Genomic DNA, 19,527 nt, shown 5'->3' on the forward strand with positions numbered 1-19,527 from the left:
CACAATCTGTATTGTTAAAAGCGCTATACAAATAAAAGTGACTTGACTTGACTCATGAACAACTATCACTAAACAACAACAAAAAAACAGCTGTGAATCATTCAGGTAACAACAGTATTATGAATCAAGGATATGTAAACTTTTGAACAGGGTTATTTTTATAAATTCAACTCGTATTTTCTCTTGTGAACTATAAGTAAACATCTTCTATGTGAAATATCTTAATTCAGGTCAGTACTAAATAAAAAATAACATGCATTCTGTATGAACTCTCTTATTTTAATAAAATAATTAACATTTTGCAGATTCTGCAAGGTGTATGTAAACTTTTGACTTTGGGGTCCCTTTCATAAATCAGACCCTGAGCTGTCAAATAAGACAGCCACAGGCCTGGTAACATTTCTTGAGCAAGCAAGGCCCTTCTTTCAAAAGCAAGCAAAGAAGCAACTGTTCTGCAACAACAAGAAAGGCAGAGTTGTTTTGTAGAGTCCCACACAGATTATAGGAATGACACTTGGAGGATGCTAAGCATTTGAAAAAGCGATGTGCTTCTGAAGATCTAAAACTCACAATAGCTGATTTCCAAACCTAGTAAGTTTTTGCACATTTCAAAAACACAGCTTAACATTGCTAAATAAAAGTACTGTTGTCAGTGTTGGACTGAGTACTTACTTCGCTTGTGCTAAGACTCCGATTACTTCTGCATAGAGATCAGCTACAATGTGCATGTTGGCAGTGTTGGGACCATGATACCTGGCCATAAAAAAAAGAAAACAACTGGAAAATGTAACTGCATACAGATGTATGTACGTCTAATTAAATGTATCCAATAGAAAATTCATATGAGGAAAATACTGAAGCCTGTTTCCACCACTGAATAAAAAAAAAGGTAATTGCGACTTTTTAGCTCATAATTTCGACTTTTTGTCTTGCAATTGCGACTTTGTATCTTGCAATTTTGACTGTTTTTTTTTTCTTCAGAATTGTAGGATATAAACTCACAATTGTGAGTTATGAAGTCCAGTTCTGAGTAGAAAAAAAGACGGATATGTTCACAGAATTCCGAGTTTATATCTCACAATTCTGACTTAATTTTTCAGAATAGCAAGTTTATATCATGCAATTCTGACTTTATTTCTCAGAATTCTGAGTTTATTTCTCACAATTCTAACACAATTGGGATATAAACTCACAATTACGAGAAATAAAGTCTGAATTGTGAGACATAAACTCACAATTCAAACTTTTTTATTCACAATTGTGACTTTGTATCTCACAATTCTGACTTTTTTTCTTGCAATTGCGACTTTGTATCTTGCAATTCTGACTTTTTTCATATATAAAGTCCAGTTCTGAGGAGAAAAAAAGACTGATATGTTCTCAGAATTGTGAGTTTATATCTCGGAATTCTGACTTTATAACATGCAATTGTGAGTTTATATCACAATTCTGAACAAAAAAATCAGAATTGTACAAGACGCAATAACCTTTTTTGATTTTTTATTCAGTGGCGGAAACGGGCTTGCATAGCAAAAGGTCTCTTACCCCTCTTTGTATTTAAAGTGCTTAAAAGCCAAATTAATGACTTCATGGACCAAACCATCCACAACCGGGTGGAGAGGCATCTGGCCAAAAACACAAACAGTATCACATTTTAAAACATAGCTCTCTGGAATATTTCATTTTGATTGACCAATTATGGCTTTCTGTGGTCTTAAATAGATTTGTATAATAACCACTAAATTCTATATCAACAATCTCTTCCTAGGTTAAATCTATGGCTAAATTTGCCATTTTGTTGCCAAAGGAAACAATAAAAAGTACTGCTTTGGTTTTATATAATTCTAAGATTATAGAGACAATTTTGTTGGTCTGGCAAAGCAGTAACCACCATAGATCATTGGTGTTTGTTTATCCATAGACTAACTTTTGCATTTAGTTCTCCTCACTCTCTAATATTTGGTTCCATCTTTAACATGTTAGTTATATTTGCATCCAAACTTGTTTAGATGCAAATCAAAGTGTGCGTTACCTGTTTGAGAACTTCTATGAGCACAAGAGAGAAGATAAAGTCGATGGCTAGGTCTCTCCTCTCCAGCAAATAATCTTTCTGTTGCTCATCACTGGGAAAAAAAGAGAGAATGTAAACAGATTATGTAAGCCATTTTGCCCCCACCCTCTCACACATTCACAGACTAAAATATCATTTCTCAATGATTAAATGGAGTTTTGCACTCTGCCTACAGGAAGCAGCAGTCACAGAAGCATCTGAGTCACTCAACACCGACTTGGCTATCTAATGTCACTGGGCTATTCTGGCACTATTGTGTCAAATCATCCAGTTTACATAGAAATTATCAGGTCATTGCATTGCAGTCTCACAGAAAGACTTCTTTTATATATACTGTCAAGCCTGAAATTATTCACACCCCTGGCAAATTCTGACTTAAAGTTACTTTTATTCAACCAGCAAGTTTTTTTTGACCGGAAATGACACGGGCTTCTCCCAAAAGATAATAAGACGATGTAAAAGAGGTATCATTGTGGAAAAAAATATTTCCCAGCTTTTATTTACATTTGAACAAAAAGTGGCATGTCCAAAATTATTCATACCCTTTGCAAACTGTCACAGTCTATGGGAAAACCCAAAGTTCTATACCATTCCAAATAGTCCAAGCTGTTCTAAAGCATCCTAATTACCCTGGTTCATTGGGAACAGCTGTTTTAATCAACTCAACAGGTGAAAAACAGAAGCTCTCTGCTGTTGGTTTGACAGTCATGGCTAAGACAAAGGAGCTCACTGAGGACCTACGGCTGCGCATTGTGGCTGCTCACAAGTCAGGAAAGGGCTATAAGACCATATCTAAATGTTTTGAAGTTCCAGTGGCTACAGTGCAAAGTATTATTAAAAAATACAACAGGTTCCACAATGTTAAAAATCTCAGAGGACGTGGTCGGAAACCAAAGGTGACACCTGTGCTGGCCAGGAGGATAGTGAGAGAGGTAAAAGAGAATCCAAGGATCACCACCAAGGCCATCCTGATGAATCTGGGATCTGCTGGGGGCAACATCTCAAGGCAGTCAGTCTAACAGACACCGCACACCGCTGGGTTCCATGAACGCAGACCAAGGAGGACACCACTTCTCCAGATAAGGCACACAAAAGCCCGCTTGGCCTTTGCAAATGCTCATCTGGACAAAGAAGAAGACTTCTGGTCTTCTGTTTTATAGTCAAATGAAACAAAAAATGAATTGTTTGGCCACAATAACATAGCCTTCATATGGCGTAAAAAAGGAGGAGCTAAAGATCAGGGTGATGGCAAGGACACCCTCCAACCTGAAAGAGTTGGAGCTCAACGTTAAAGATGAATGGGCAAAAATACCAGTGGAGACATGCAAAAAGCAGGTCAGCAATTACAGGAATCGTTTGATTCCTGTAATAGCCAATAAAGGCTTTTCTATTGATTATTGAGAGGGGTATGAATAATTTTGGACATGCCACTTTTTGTTCAAATGTAAATAAAAGATAAAAATTATAATTAAAGTAATAATTTTTTCCACAATGATGCCTCTTGTACATCGTCTTATTATCTTCTGGGAGACGTCTGTGTCATTTCTAATAAAAACTTGCTGGTTGAATAAAAGTAACTTTAAGTCAGAATTTGCCAGGGGTATTAATAATGTCGTGCTTGACTGTATATATATATATATATATATATATATATATATATATATATATATATATATATATATATATATATATTATTTTACAAACAGGACTCACTTTTTGGACTTTGTATTTGAACGCGGTCTGTACTCATGGGATTCGTCATCAACTCCATTCTGTCTTTTGTACCAGTCAAACAGGGTGCGCAAGATTGATGGTAGGCAATACTCAGCCAAGGAACTCATTGTGCTGATCAACTAAAAAAAAAAAGAGAGAGAGAGCATGTATTAATCGCCACATAAACAAACTAAAAATACACCTATGTAGGGCATGCATTTCATAGTGCATATTCAGGAGAAAGTTATTTTGAGTGTGGTATTGCTGAAAGTAGGGACTTTGTGTGAACATGTGTCTTAAATGTGTATCTAAAATGCAAAGAAAGCGAGAAAAGAGGAGGGAGTTTCGGTAATGAGTGCAGGAAGGAAAGGCGGTCCCTGGTGAGGACTCAACACATAGGAAAGGGAGGGAGAAAGGGTGGTGTTCAGGGGCTGAGGGTGAACACTGCGAGCCCTTCATTCCCTGATGAATCCTGGGAGAAGAATCCCCTCTCAGAGAGGCTGCTGAAAAGCCCAAGGGATCATGGGTACAAACGCAGCCCTGTGAGTTCTGAATGAGGCCGCTATTCACCTGCCTCCAACACACACACATATATATATGTGCATACAGAAACAAACTTACAAACTCAGGGCATGGAACACACACTCCACCCAAGCCAGCAATAAAAAGACCTTTCATTCTGGGCTTTCAAAACATTTACTCAAGGTTATCTGAAATTAAATTCTGTTTTTTAGATATCATTTTGTAGATAACTTTGTCATTTAGTTTAGGAATAATAATCATACAACAAAGAAAACAATACGATTTTTTTACTGCTTGTTTTGTCGGTTTTTTGGTTCAATTTTTTACTTGCCCTGACTGGCCGCAAACTTAATATTATACATTTTTTTAATTATGAATTTAAATTAAAAAATTCTATATTTACATTTATAATTTAAAAAAAAAGTTGTGCCATTTTATTTTTATTTAAATGTACTTTTTTTAATACATTTTATTTATGTTGTTACACATTTTATTCAAATTTTGAATAACCTTTGCAATAAAAAAAATATATATATGAATGTATATATATTATACATTTATTTATTTTGCAGATATTTCTGTCACTCATTTACAAAGGAGTTAACTGTAACAAAGGAGTTTGAGAATTATAATCATATAACAAGTTCAACAATATTTTTTTTCGCTTGCTCATTCTGGCCCCTAAAGCAAAATTGTTGGACAGAGTTTTGCTGCTTAATATTTTTTTGGAAGCTTTGATTCATTTACAGGATTCCTTGATGAATAAAAAGTTAAAAAGAACAGCATTTATTCAAAATAGAAATCTCTTCTAAAAATATAAGTCTTTGCTATCGCATTTTATCAATTTAACACATCCTTGAATAAAAGTATTAATTTCTTTCAAAAAAAGACATTTATTATATTCTCACTTTTTTTTTGACCTGAAAATGAAATGCAATCAGTATTTTTAAGCCCTGAATAAACTAATCAAAACCACTTATGTTTAAATTATTAAAAAATAATGTCTCGCACACCACTAAATGTTTGATGACCTGATGGAGCATGCAATTTCCCTTACCTATCGTGAATTTAAGGCATAAAACTGTCTTATCTAATCTATTAGCGATGCAAATGGACTTGTTCACTCCCAGACAGCCAGACAAGCCAAAAACCACATCAGGCTTTTACTGAGGTCACTCTGAATGTTTTAAAGGCCAGACAGATCCATGAATCTATTTTAATAATTCAAAAAGTCAGATTAATTTTTTGGCACAGCCAGACAGCTAAAAGGCTGTCTCTTGTCTTTCCGCTGGGACATCTGTCCACAGACTGGACATGGGGACTTGTGCAAATGTCCAGGGGGGGCAAACAAGCACTTACTTGGTCAAACTGCGGATCCTCGCCCCTCTGAAGAGACTTTACCAGAGGCTTTTCCTGTAAAAACAACAGAATAGGTTTGTTAAAGGAAATATGATTCAGGCAATAGTAGCAGAAAGCGATGCATTATGGTTTCCTTGATTAAATACAGCACTGTTTCAACATTACGCATTCTAGCAGCTACTGTAAACTACTTCGGGGTGGTAAAAAAAGTCTCTTATGCTCACCAAGGCTGCATTTATTTGATCAAAAATACAGTAGAAACAGACACCATGAAATATTATTAGTAATTTAAACAAGTTTTCTATTTTATTATATTTTAAAATGTAATATTTATGTAATAGCAAAGTTGAATTTTCAGCACCATTACTCTAGTCTTCAGTGTCAAATGATCGTTCAGAAATCATTCTAATATGCAAATTTACTGTCACTTTTGATCAATTTACTGCATGCTTGAAAAATAAAGCATCCTTTTTTAGGAAAAATAAAATGTACTGACCACAAACTTTTAAACAGCAGTGTGTATATACAAACAGGACAACCTGCAGAGTCTTACAATGTGAAAAAGCTGATCTAAGCAACTATCACAAAACAGACATGCTGATTAAACAACACAGGTTGTGTAAAAACCCAACTGAACTACATTTCATACTCCTACTCAAGATATTACAATTAAACCCCAGAGAAGTGTATAGCTTCTTTTTTAGGTGACAGCTAAGCTAATAAGTGATTTGGATATTCAAATAGTATTATCATTTTTGTTACATTGAACAGACTGTCTTCTCTGACCCTGCTGGGCTTGTCAGACATAACACTTTCAGACTGTGTTAAATTTAATTTGAGCTCGTTCAGCCCACTGAAGCACCTCTTTCATCTTAGGCTAATAAATATTTCAGTTGCTTGAGTCATTTGAGGGAGAAAGAGATGAGAGGGCAGACAAGGACAGGGCAATATCCCTCAAGGCCTAATGGACCACCTTATGCTCTTGCAGGACCTTCCTCCACTTCTGAATCAAAAGAGTGGGGTATTTCTAAACATGACCGACCCATAAAAACATAGTTGCGTCTGAAGAGAAAGAGAAGTAAATAATATCCAGAAACAAAATGGATACTGTGTTTATGAATTGCTAGATTTACTGTTCAAACACAATTGGCCAGAGGGATGTCGCTGTACAAATAAACTGTAGATGATCCATATTTGCAGCAATAGCCAACAATACAGTGTATGGGTCAAAATTATTGATTTTTTTCTTATGCCAAAAATCATTAGGATATTAAGTAAAAATCATGTTCTATGAAGATATTTTGTACGTCTTACGGTAAATATCTCAAAACTTAAATTTTACTTAAATTAGTAATATGCATTGCTAAGACAACTTTAAAGGCGATTTTCTCGTTGTATCTCGGCTGAATCTTGTCCTATCCTAACAAACCATACATCAATGCAAAGCTTTATATATTTATTCAGCTTTCAGATGATGTATAAATCTCAATTTAAAAAAATTACACTACACAACTGTGGCTTAACAGTTCAAGTAACCTGATCTCAGATTTTTTCAGAAAAAAATTGCAAGACAGAAGATGAGCTCATCCTGGTGGCAGCTGTTTTGGGGGACACAATATATCTGTCGTGGGAAAGGTTAATTAACACAAGCCTGCCTGCCGGCCGTGAAACTAGCAGCTCGCTGTTAAACGCGCATGCAGGTAAATTTGCCTGTTGTCTGGGAAATACTAACAAGGCTGGTAAGTGTTGAAGGTTATTAGAGATAAACAATCTCCTCTGTAAAGAGCAAGTACTGTAACACAAACATATTATCTGTATTTTCCATGGCTGGCAGATAAAAATTTAATTTCTATTGACAAGAACCATAGACATCAGTGCTATGCGGTGGTGTTCTGAAAAGAGAAAGGAAAGTCCTTCTCAAAGAATTTGTTTTAATCAAATGTAAATTCATGGCTCATTTGCATATTAATGTTTAAATAAACATTACTTACACTATCGGAAACTGATATTTAGTTTATAAATAACTCTAATATGGCTTATCATCTAAAAGATGTATGTGGTAGCAAAGTGTCTGTTACTGCATGACAGATGGAGGCACCGGTGCGGTCACTTACTCTTAAAATATTCTGTCATTTTTGATAAAAATGTCACACAGATAAAAGTAACACATCTTTTGAATCTATAAAGACTACGCATATTTGTGTGCACTCAGAATAACAACAAAACGTTGAGCTTTTGTAAAATAAATAAAGCAAACAGGAAATGCTTTCTGCCGCCTCTGTCTCTGTGAACGTGTGTGCGGAGCTTCGAAACTCTGTGTATACTTGCCTTACAGACATGACGAAATATATCTATAGAAAGTAAAATGTATACTTTTAAATTAATTACTTAAAATAAAAAACAAATATTCTCATATTATGTAATCCATATGAAACATGCATCCAGGCACATCACTACTGCAGAGATTCATCTTCATCTTTTAAGCCAAAAACAAAGAAAGCACTAGTTTATCAATAAATTATTAAAATGTTAATGCAGTCTCCTTGCTGTTTTTCCCTGACACATTCATAATTATTATATCTGCCGGTGTGCTGTGGCAAGCTTTTTTTGCGTACGCTTGAGCGCTTATTATGCTATGTAGGCAACTAAAGGCTCATTATTATGATATATATGGTTTATTAATAAACATACGACTAATAGTCGACTAATGCTTAACATGAACAACTACTAGCAAACCTGAAAAGTCATTAGTCGAGGGCAGCCCTAAATTTCACCAAGCTGATTACTCACTAAAAACTCCCACAGATCATGCTTTCATGCCATTTTAAGTCATATTAAGTCATCTTTATGTTAGCTTCATAAATTAAGTCTGAACAAGCCATTCTCACAGTCCATATGGTCAACCATCTCCACAATCCTCAAAGACAGATGAGAACTGGGACTGTCAAGGTGATTAAAAAAATGATTCACCTTTTATTAGTCTTAAATGTCACTCACCAAAGGTTCGGCCATGACAATCCGTATTTTGCGCTCAGAGATGGTGGTGAAGTTGGCGAAGAGGCTCTTGAGCACATATTCACCCGGCCGGCTCTCAGGGTCCACGCTTATGGGCATCATGGCGGGTGGCCCCTTCTCACCTTGCGAGCAACAAACCGGCGGGACAGGAGGCTTGCTGTACCCTGGTGAAGCTTAAAAAATATAAAAATATATATATTATAAATACATGTACATATATTACATGTACAATATTTGCCCCATGAAATTGATTTTTACATTTGTGAGGGCAATTTTTTTAATCACCTTATTATTATCAAAAGCTTAGGTTGTCTTTAATGTCAAATACTTAAATTTACCCAATTACTTTACCCAATATTTTTAAATTGTTGTCAATAACAACAGACTGTTTATAATTGTTATAATTAAAATATACATGTAAAAAACAGGAGCTCACATGGCTTCAGTATTATGACAAAAATCATTATTGTAGATGATTGATCTTTATACTGTAATAATGATTATTAACATTGATATAGAAAACAATATAAAACGTTATTGTTTCGTTTTGGGCATGTCACATTCTGGCTTCATAAGCTATGCAAAAACCCCGTTATAACCACTGAAGCTTTGAAATTAATCTTTCTTTTACATAATATCTGCACTGTATTGTTTATGAAGAGTGAAACAGCGAACATGCACACTCATCAAGAGCTCTGGCATTTTCAGCGCTGACTTATCTAAGCGCTTCTGATTGGCCAATGCATTCCTAAATTTCAACACACGCATTTGATTGGTTATAAGGCTCAATGCTGCACAAAACAGCGTGTAAAAGCAACACTTTTCATTAATTTTTAAATTCCATTTTAATCATGACATTTGCTCCTTTGACATTTGCTCCTTGAATTTATGGGACATTTTTGTTAATTTTAGTGGCATTTTTGCCACAAACCCTAATTTCCGATCCTGAAATGACATCTTACTGTGTCTAAAATACTGAATGTATTGTCTTGTCTTTTTCAGAAACCACAAAATGTAACTTCTGCATTATTTCAAAATAAATCAAAAGGGATTTTCTAGTGTTCTAGTGTAGAAGTCAAACACTATTTGAATAAAGACACTCCATTATTGTATTCCAGACAATAGTGAAATCCATTTCAGAATTTCCCAACTTTTCTCATTCTGCAGCTTGACAGTGACTGCAACCTGTGTACACACAGTAACGCCCAGCTTTTCTCAACACAAAACTTGAAGCAGAAGGTGCAACTTTATATATCAAGAGGTAGTAATATTCATTCCCAGAGCTCACAAACACACACACACACACACACACATGTTTGTTTTTGTGAATTGTGGGGACATTCCATAGACGTAATGGTTTTTATACTGTACAAACCGTACTTTCTATCACCCTACACCTTCCCTACACCTAAACCTAGCCCTCACAGGAGACTGTGCATATCTTTACATTCTCAAAAAAACATTTTCTGTATGATTTATAAGCCTTTTGAAAAGTGGGGACATGGGCAATGTCCTCATAAGTCACCCTCTCCTTGTAATACCTATGTCATACCCATGTTATTACACACATTTGTGTCCTGATATGTCACAAAAACATGCCCACACACACACACACACACACACACACACACACACACACACACACACACACACACACACACACACACACACAAGCTACTGGACTGTACTGTAAGCAATGGTGGTTGAGTTGCAGAGGAGACATGTGACAGTCACAGAAGTGATCATTTTGACAACAAATTTTGATCTAGTTTTAGACACAGTCTTATCATATGTTGACAAAAACAGACTTAGTTCCACACAGCTTAAACTAAGTTATGATTTCCTTTGAAGAGAAAAAGATCTTCGTCACCTACAGTATTTCACCTTCAAAAACAAATCAAAATCTAAAAGTCTTCAATCTAAACTGTAATACAGTTGAAGTCAAAAGTTTACATACACCTTGCAGAATCTGCAAAATGTTAATCATTTGACCAAAATGAAAGGGATCATTTAAAATGCATGTTATTTTTTTTATTTAGTAGTGACCTGAGTAAGATATTTCACATAAAAGACATTCGTATATAGTCCACAAGACAAAATAATAGCTGAATTTATAAAAATGACCCCGTTCAAAAGTTTACATAAGCTTGATTCTTAATACTGTGTTGTTACCTGAATGATCCACATCTGTGTTTTTTGTTTGTATGTTTGTTTATGTTTATGCTCACGAGTCCCTTGTTTATCCTGAACAGTTAAACTGCCCGCTGTTCTTCAGAAAAAATCCTTCAGGTCTTTGGTTTTTTAGTATTTTTGTGTATTTGAACCCTTTACAACAATGACTATATGATTTTGAGATCGATTTTCTTACACTGAGGACAACCGAGGGACTCATACACAACTATTACTGAAGGTTTAAATGCTCACTGATGCTTCAGAAGGAAACAGAATGCATTAAGAGCCAGGGGTGTAAACTTTTGAACAGAATGAAGATGTGTACATTTTTCTTATTTTGCCTTAATATCATTTTTTTTTTTATTTAGTACTGCCCTTCAGAAGCTACAGAAGATACTTACATGTATCCCAGAAGACAAAATAAGTAACATTTACCTTAATCTTCAAATTCCAAAAGTTTTCACCCCCGGCTCTTGCATAATGCATAGTGTTTCCATCAGTTAATTTGATCAAACCACCAATTCAGCAAAATAAACAGTTTGCTATTATATTACATCAATACAATATGGATGTTTGAAGCTTGCCTTGCAATCTTTCTATTCACATTTGACTAATTATGTTACTAATTCAACACTTTGTTCAAGTTTCATCTTGATTCACTGCTATTTCTCTCTCTGTTTTGTAGCACCTACCCAGACCTTTCATGAAGTTCACCATACTGGTTTTATTCCAGCACATGACTGTGCTGTCCATAGTAGGAGCGCATACGGGATCCAGTTTTCCAAACCTCACACGTCCTTATCATTCATTTGAGTGATAGCGAGACCTTCTCCCAATCGGAACTTGCCCCATACTGTAACAGTCCCGGTGCGAGTCGAAACAAAAATTAAGGTGAAAATTAGGTGATAACAAATCCACACGTGTGCTCGCCTCTTCTGAAGTCTCTCTACTGCAGTGTAAACGTCCAGAGCCTCTTGAGACTGAAGGTCAGGCTGTAATTTTTAGCTGAGGCCTGGGTAAGTGTGCAGGACTGACATGCTACAGTGGCATAGCTGCAGGGCTATATTTATCCCTGAGTACACACTATACGTCCTGATCTCCCCTCAGCCACTAACCAACAGTGTAAACATCATTCGATTGGGCACAGACTCACTCACTCACTCGCTCTCACTCCCTTGTTTGCACATACGTAGAAACACAGACGGCGTAAAGTGAGATAAACTATCTAGCTTCTGAATTCCACTAACTGACTCCATTACACAATCTTCCCATGGGAAAACCACCATGGGCAGAAAGCGAGATGCCAACTAGGCTTGCTAAACTCAATGAAAATATTGCATAAGCAAAAAGCACAAGTAGAACTCAAGCATTAAAATGTCAATAAATGTGACCCTGGACCACAAAACCAGAGTCATAAGGTTAAATTTTACAAAACTGAGATGTATGCATCATATGAAAGTTCAATAAATAAGCTTTCTATTGATATATGGTTTGTTAGGATAGGACAATATTTAGCCGAGATGCATCTATTTGAAAATCTGGAATCTGAGGGTGCAAAAAAATCAAAATACTGAGAATATCACCTTTAAAGTTGTCCAAATTAAGTTCTTAACAATGCATATTACTAATCAAAAATTACATTTTGATATATTTATAGTAGGAATTTTGCAAAAAATCTTCATGCAACATGATCTTTACTCAATTTCCTATTGATTTTTGACATAAAAGAAAAATCAATAATTTTGACCTATACAATATATTTTTGGCTATTGCTACAAATATACCCCAGCGACTTAAGACTGGTTTTGTGGTCAGACTTTAGTTTTAAGGTTTTGTGGTCCAGGGTCACAAATAAAGATAAACAAACTACAATGCCATGCAGCACTGCAATTGACATTATAAAATGACACTTCAGTATACAACTAGGGCTGAAAAATACTGATTTCTTGATTTTATTCTATTCTCATTTTTAAGAAACAATATTGATTGTTAAATCCCAAAAATTGATTAGCCTAGTCTGTTTTCAGTTAACGAACGGAACATTGTAGCATGCCTTCCGTCCAATAAATCGCAATCAGCTTTGTGCTTTTTTACTTGTGATATGAAACAAAGTCTCAGATTACAAATTCTGTCCATTTTATTGCAATATTCGAAGAATAAATGCTGTTTTGGTGCTCTTTAATGTGGAGTGACAGAATAGTGCCTCAGTGCCAAGCATGAACTGATCGTCTCCTCTGCTTTACTACTATTTACAGCATGAAATAAACATGAATGAACATCTGAAGGTATTTTAGGCTTATCAATATCCGTATCCTGTTTCACATAATCGCTTAATCAGTATTTCAAATGCGGAAAGACGTCAATATAACAGCTAGTAAACAATATGTCTCGTAACATAAACATGTTCGGTGACCATAAATTCGTTAATCAACTAGAAAATTTACTCCAGAGAGGAGCATTTTGCTAAATACACTAGCAGTCAAGTTTTTGAACAAGACTTTAAGACTTCTTTAATGTTTTTTAAAGAAGTCACTTCCGCTCAAAAAACCTGCTTTTATTTGATCCAAAGTACAGCAAAAACAGTAACATTCTGAAATAACTCAATTTAAAAAGAACTGTTTTCTATGAGAATGTATTTTTATTTCTTCCTGTGATTTCAAAGCTGAATGTCTTGAATCATTACTCCAGTCACACGATCTTTCAGAAATCATTCTAATATTCTGATTTGCTGCTCAAAAAACATTTATTAATATTATTATTCATTATTATTATGCTGAAAACAGCTGAGTAGAATTTTTTCAGTTTTTTTGATGAATAGAAAGTTCAGAAGAACAGCATTTACCTGAAATAGAAATATTTTGTAATATATGTAGTCTTTATCATCACTTTTAATCAATTTAAAGCATCCTTGCTAAATAAAAGTGTTGCTTTCTGCCATTTGTTTGTATAATGTTACAAAAGCCTTTTATTTCAGATAAATGCTGATCTTTGGATCTTTTCATTCATTGAAGAATTCTGAAGAAAATTACTCAGCTTTTTAAAAAAATGGTACGGTTATTTTAAATAGTACAAATATATATTTTTTGCATTTTGTGGTACTTTGAATCAAATAAATGCAAGCTTGGTGAGCAGATGAGACTTTACAAATCTTACTGTTCAAAAACTTTTGACTGTTAGTGATTATGCACCATATAATAAATTCTTCAGCATTTTTACTGTTCTTCAATATTTCAATTTAAATAAATCCATCAAGCTTTAATGACTGCCACCATTTAAATGTTTATATTTAAAAAGCTAATCAGAGTAGAAATATAATGCAACATAAAGTTAAAGTTAACTTTTAGCATTATAATTTGAACCTTCAATGTTATTGTAATATAGTACCAACTAACTCTCATGTATATTTTACAGCATCAGTTGAGATTTTTTTTCCTTGAGAAAATTTGCCATGCACTTGACCTGATATATATCTAAAAAGAATCAATATTACAGTACATCTAATCGAATCAAAATCGAAATCGAATTGCAAGCTTGTAAAGCATAATTGAATTGAGAAATTCATGTAAAAACCAAGCCCTAAAGTATAAACCTATTAATTTTAAATGTATTCCAAAATATGTATATTATATATCAATATGATCCACGATTCTCTCTCTTCGGAATTCCTGAGTAGTGTAACTTTAACTTATTTTTGCTGAAATTACAGTAATTAATGATCTTAGAATAAGTCTATCTTAAAAGTAAAGATTAATTCGGAATTGTTTCTAGTACATTTTCAACAATTTTCAATGGATATGTTTGCTAGAAGATGACTGTCATAATAAATATAACCAACTGGCAAGAGAGTATCTTTACAACCACCTGTGACTCTCTGCATGTACTTAGGTACCTGAGTCCCAGCAACACTCTACCCAACACACTAGCATCATGGTGTTTTCCAAGCACCACTCTCATTTTCATCAGAAAACCAGTTTATAACAGTGAAAGCAAACAGTCTGCGCTCTAATGCCAGTCTGGATGATTACGACGGCAGCCTGATGCGCTACATGTGACTCTGCAAACAAGAGATGGGCTCAGACAGAGCATTACATCAGCGCTCTGCAGAGGAGCCTCTGAGCATTGAGCTGCTCCCAAAAGGGACAATACAAGACACAGAACAACGCCTCTCTATTTCACACACACACACACACACATTGACATGGGACAGGGACACACATATAAACACAGACGCAGACATATATTACACCACTTTTGTCTTTCTAAAACAAATGCCGTTGTGTCCTCCCAACATTTTTCTTGTTCAGGGAGTGGACAACAAGCACAGGAACAACATACTTCTAACAAAATCTCCCTCTGATGTAAATAATGTGGGCTTTTTACATTCATAGACCCCAACTGTGTACAAAAGGCCCCTGGGGATGACTGCCATAACTCTAAATAAACGGAACCCATAAAGGCCCATCCATTTTCAGATGGTTATCAGACGGTTAGCATACAAAGCCCACTCATATCCCACTGGTTACTTTCATCAGCAAACAGAAAGAAAACCTAAGTTCACAGTGAGAATGGTTTGGAATCTGCTGCTGAAACTCAATACTGTGACGTACAACCCCAAAATGTCACACCAAAATCTCACTAAAGATGACACTGAAGACATAAGCAATGATTAAAAGTACTTTAAGATACACAGAAAAAGACTTGCAGGCCTTTCAATGAATAAAAGCCATCTAGAGGTCACATTTCGGACGCCCATGGGCATCCACACCTATAGTATACCATAACCCGGAGTAATAGGATCAGGTTGTGTAACTGCCCGAACACACTGTACCATTTGATGAGAGTTGGCTATCCTTGTGTCGTACAGAAAGGTCAGGAAGACACACACAAAAATGAAAGATGAGATATGTTTGCAGATATCTGAGACGTGCTGATTGTGACAGCTAAAAAACAAGGACATTTTTTTCTGGATTTAGCCATTAGGCCTAAAGACACTCGCAGCTCTAAACCTCTGAGCCAGTGCTAAAAATATATTTGGTACACTGTGCAAAGCACATTTGATTTAGTGATAAGAACGTTTCACCCATTTACTCAGAGGCAGAGTGAGAGAGAGAGAGCAAGAGCGAGATTATGATTTGGTTTAAAAACTGAGGATTAAATTGTCAAAGCTGAAATATTCAAAAATTATTGTTTTTATTAATATTTTATACCACTCTGGCTTGAAAGACATATTTCTATATAAACAAAACTACTTTCAACGTACAAGGTATGAAAAAATACTTACACTACCTGTCAAAAGTTTTTGAACAGTAAGATTTTTATATTTGTAAATAAGTCTCTTCTGCTCACCAAGCCTGCATTTATTTGATCCAAAGTACTGCAAAAACAGTAAATTTTTAAATATTTTTACTGTTTAAAATAACCGTTTTCTGTTGAATATATTTTAAAATGTAATTTATTCCTGTGATTTCAAAGCTGAATTTTTGGCATCATTACTCCAGTCACATGATCCTTCTGATTTGCTGCTCAAAAAAACAAAGCAAAAAAAACCTTTATTATTATTATGTTGAAAACAGCTGAGTAGATTTTTTTGCGGGTTTCTTTGATGAATATAAAGTTCAGAAGAACAGCATTTATCTGAAATAGAAATCTTTTGTAACATTATAAATGTCTTTATCATCACTTTTGATCAATTTAGAGCATCCTTGCTATATAAAAGTAACGTTTAAATGGTATAGTGTAAAATGTTTCAAAAACGTTTTATTTTAGATAAATCTTTGGATCTTTCTATTCATCAAAGAATTCTGAAAAAATGTACTCAAATGTTTTAAATATTAATAATAATAATTAATGTTTCTTGAACAGCAAATCAGCATATTAGAATGATTTCTGAAGGATCATATGACACCGAAGACTGGAGTAATGACGCTGAAAATTTAGCTTTCATCACAAGAATAAATTTTATTTTAAAATATATTCAAATAGAGAACAGTTATTTTAAATTGTAAAAATATTTCTAAATTTGACTGTTTTTGTTGTACATTAGACCAAAAAAATGCAGGCTTGGTGAGCAGAAGAGACTTTAAAAAACATTAAAAAAAATCTTACTGTTCAAAAACTTTTGACTGGTAGTGTATATGCACAAAACGTACATATATTTTTTACAAATTTTTTTCAAAATTCTTTAATTAATAAAAAAAGTTTAAAATAACAGCATTATTTAGAATAGAAGTCTTATATAACATTATAAACTGTCAATTAAATGCATTCCATGTTGACTAAACATAAAACATGTATTATAAAGCTATTATACTGTAAGCAAATCTACATTGATTTCTTCTAGGTTATCAACAGCACAGAATTCTCACTGCCACTCTTGCTGCAAGCTGATTGGCTGAGAGCTGACCATCCCTCACAGCTGATTGGTAAATCTGACTGGTGAGAACAGGCACCTGATGCACACTGCTCTAGGGAGCATACTGTGTACCAGAACACCAGACAGGGATTACAAAGCAATATAGACAAAAATGTCAGCCACCTCCACTTCATAAATCACAACAAATGTGTAACAGTCAGTTCTGTACAACGCGATCTTATAAAAGCAGTGTTGACACAACACAATGTAATAGATCCAGTTGCTGTTGTGTTTTATTCACTCACTGATATCAAAGTTATGGCAATAAATGAAAATGAAAAACACAAGACCTACATACACAGACAGCAATAGAACACTATGTTCTTAAAGAGATAGTTTAGCTAAAATGAAAATTCACTCATGTCGTACTTAACCTGTATGGCTTTATTTCTTCTGCAGAACACTGAAGAAGATATTCTGAAAATTGTCAACAGAGTTCAATGTTGTTTTGGACTCTAAAGTTGCAAAGTAAGTCCTACAGAAAGTTTGTAATGACATAAAGATAAACACAACATCATTTGTGCACGAAGTATCCCTTTAAGCCTGATTCATGAGCATAAAAGCAAAACAGAGATAGCAATGCATGCTGACCTAATAAAATCCCCAGAATATTAAATAAACAAAAGAGGACAGCAACAGCAAAGCACGTGCACCAGAGCAACAAACTCGCCCTCTCACATGCAAACTAATTCTGGATCCATCCCGCCAGCCCTGGCTGCGATCCCACAGCTCAGAGCGCCAAGATACTCACTGCTGCTCCAGGACTTTAGCAGGGACTTGATGCTGATCTCAAAGAAACCCGAGTCCTGCTGGCTGGCCATATCTGCGGATGGGTGAAGCCAGAGGATGCTGAGGTCCCGTACGTTTCCACCCCCTGCCTGCAACAGCGGCCGGAGCAGGCAGGTGGAATCAGATGCTATGGGAGAGTGATGCTAAACAGAGATGTTGATGCCACAGACTGAGCCAGAACAGAGCGCCACAGATCCGCTAAGCTCTCCCTCCCTTTTTCCTCTCTGTGTGTCCAACCCTCCCTCTCTCCCTCTCTCTCTCTCTCTAGGCAGGTTCACTTTAAATAACCCAGAGTCAGAGGCTGCAAGCAGTGCAGGGAGAGCAGGAAGAAATCCTCTTAGCCCCGCGCGGTTAATTATAACCTCTGTTTGCTTGCATCCCAAGTGAGAGAGACTTTTCTGACTGTCCTCCTCAGCTTGAGCATATGAGAATAGCCAGGAAATGGGCATTTGGCAGGTATAGTTTACAGTTGAAGTCAAAAGTTTTCATACACCTTGCAGAAATCCAACTGAGGGACTTTTATGCAACTATTACAGAAGGTTCAAACACTCACTGATGCTCCAGATAGAAACACGATGCATGAGAGCCAGGGGTGAAAACTTTTGAACAGAATGAAGATGTGTACATTTTTCTTACTTTGCCTGAATATCATATTTTGTTCATTTAGTACTGCCCTTCATAAGCTACAGAATAAACTTATATCTTTCCCAGAAGACAAAATAAGTTAAATTTACCCTAATCTTCAAATTCTAAAATTTTCACCCCCCAGTTCTTAATGCATGGTTTTTCCTTCTGAAGCATCAGGGAGCGTTTGAACCTTCTGTAATAGTTGCATATGAGTCCCTCAGTTGTCCTCAGTGTGAAAAAAGGGATCTCAAAATCGTACAGTCATTGTTGGAAAGGGTTAAAATACACAAAAGGTGAAAAACCAAAGAATTTGTGGGACCTAAAGGTTTTTTTTTCTGAAGAACAGCAGGTAGTTTAACTGTTCAGGACAAACAAGGGACTCATAAACAACTATCACTAAAAAAAAAAAAAAAAAAAACACAGCTGGGGATCATTAAGGAAACAACACAGTATTAAGAATCAAGTGTATGTAAAATTTTAAACAGGGTAATTTTTATAAATTCAACTATTATTTTCGCTTGTGGACTATAAAGTCTTTTATGTGAAATATCTTATTCACATCAGTACTAAACAAAAAATAACATGCATTTTGTATGATCCCTCTTATTTTGGTAAAATAATTAACATTTTGCAGATTCTGCAAGGTGTATGTAAACTTTTGACTTCAACTGTATGTACCTGTACATGTTCCAAATGGTGGTATTTAGCAGCCATCAATGCTACGGGATAAACAGGACATCAAAAAGAAAAAAGATGCTGAACACTCAAGTCATGCCTGAATGACTTTGCATTAGATACAAAATAAGAAACCAAGAATAAACTGCAAAACAAAGGACAGGGTTTCATT

At 35.2% G+C, this 19,527-nt stretch overlaps 1 protein-coding gene across 1 annotated transcript in view; it reads right to left on the reverse strand.

Moving 5' to 3' along the window:
• The window catches only part of frya (furry homolog a (Drosophila)), a 76,966-nt gene extending 58,881 nt beyond the window's left edge, over positions 1-18,085 (reverse strand). Inside the window, exons 1-7 of the mRNA XM_073818486.1 lie at positions 18,016-18,085; positions 8,663-8,853; positions 5,666-5,719; positions 3,785-3,924; positions 2,033-2,123; positions 1,546-1,625; positions 673-753 (exon numbers count right to left, since the gene is read on the reverse strand). Of these exons, the coding sequence (XP_073674587.1) occupies positions 673-753; positions 1,546-1,625; positions 2,033-2,123; positions 3,785-3,924; positions 5,666-5,719; positions 8,663-8,853; positions 18,016-18,085 (707 nt within the window). The remainder of the gene's footprint in view (positions 1-672; positions 754-1,545; positions 1,626-2,032; positions 2,124-3,784; positions 3,925-5,665; positions 5,720-8,662; positions 8,854-18,015) is intronic.
• Positions 18,086-19,527: the final 1,442 nt, after the last annotated feature.

Source organism: Garra rufa, chromosome 14 (assembly GCF_049309525.1).
Source record: "Garra rufa chromosome 14, GarRuf1.0, whole genome shotgun sequence".
Lineage (NCBI taxonomy): Eukaryota > Metazoa > Chordata > Actinopteri > Cypriniformes > Cyprinidae > Garra > Garra rufa.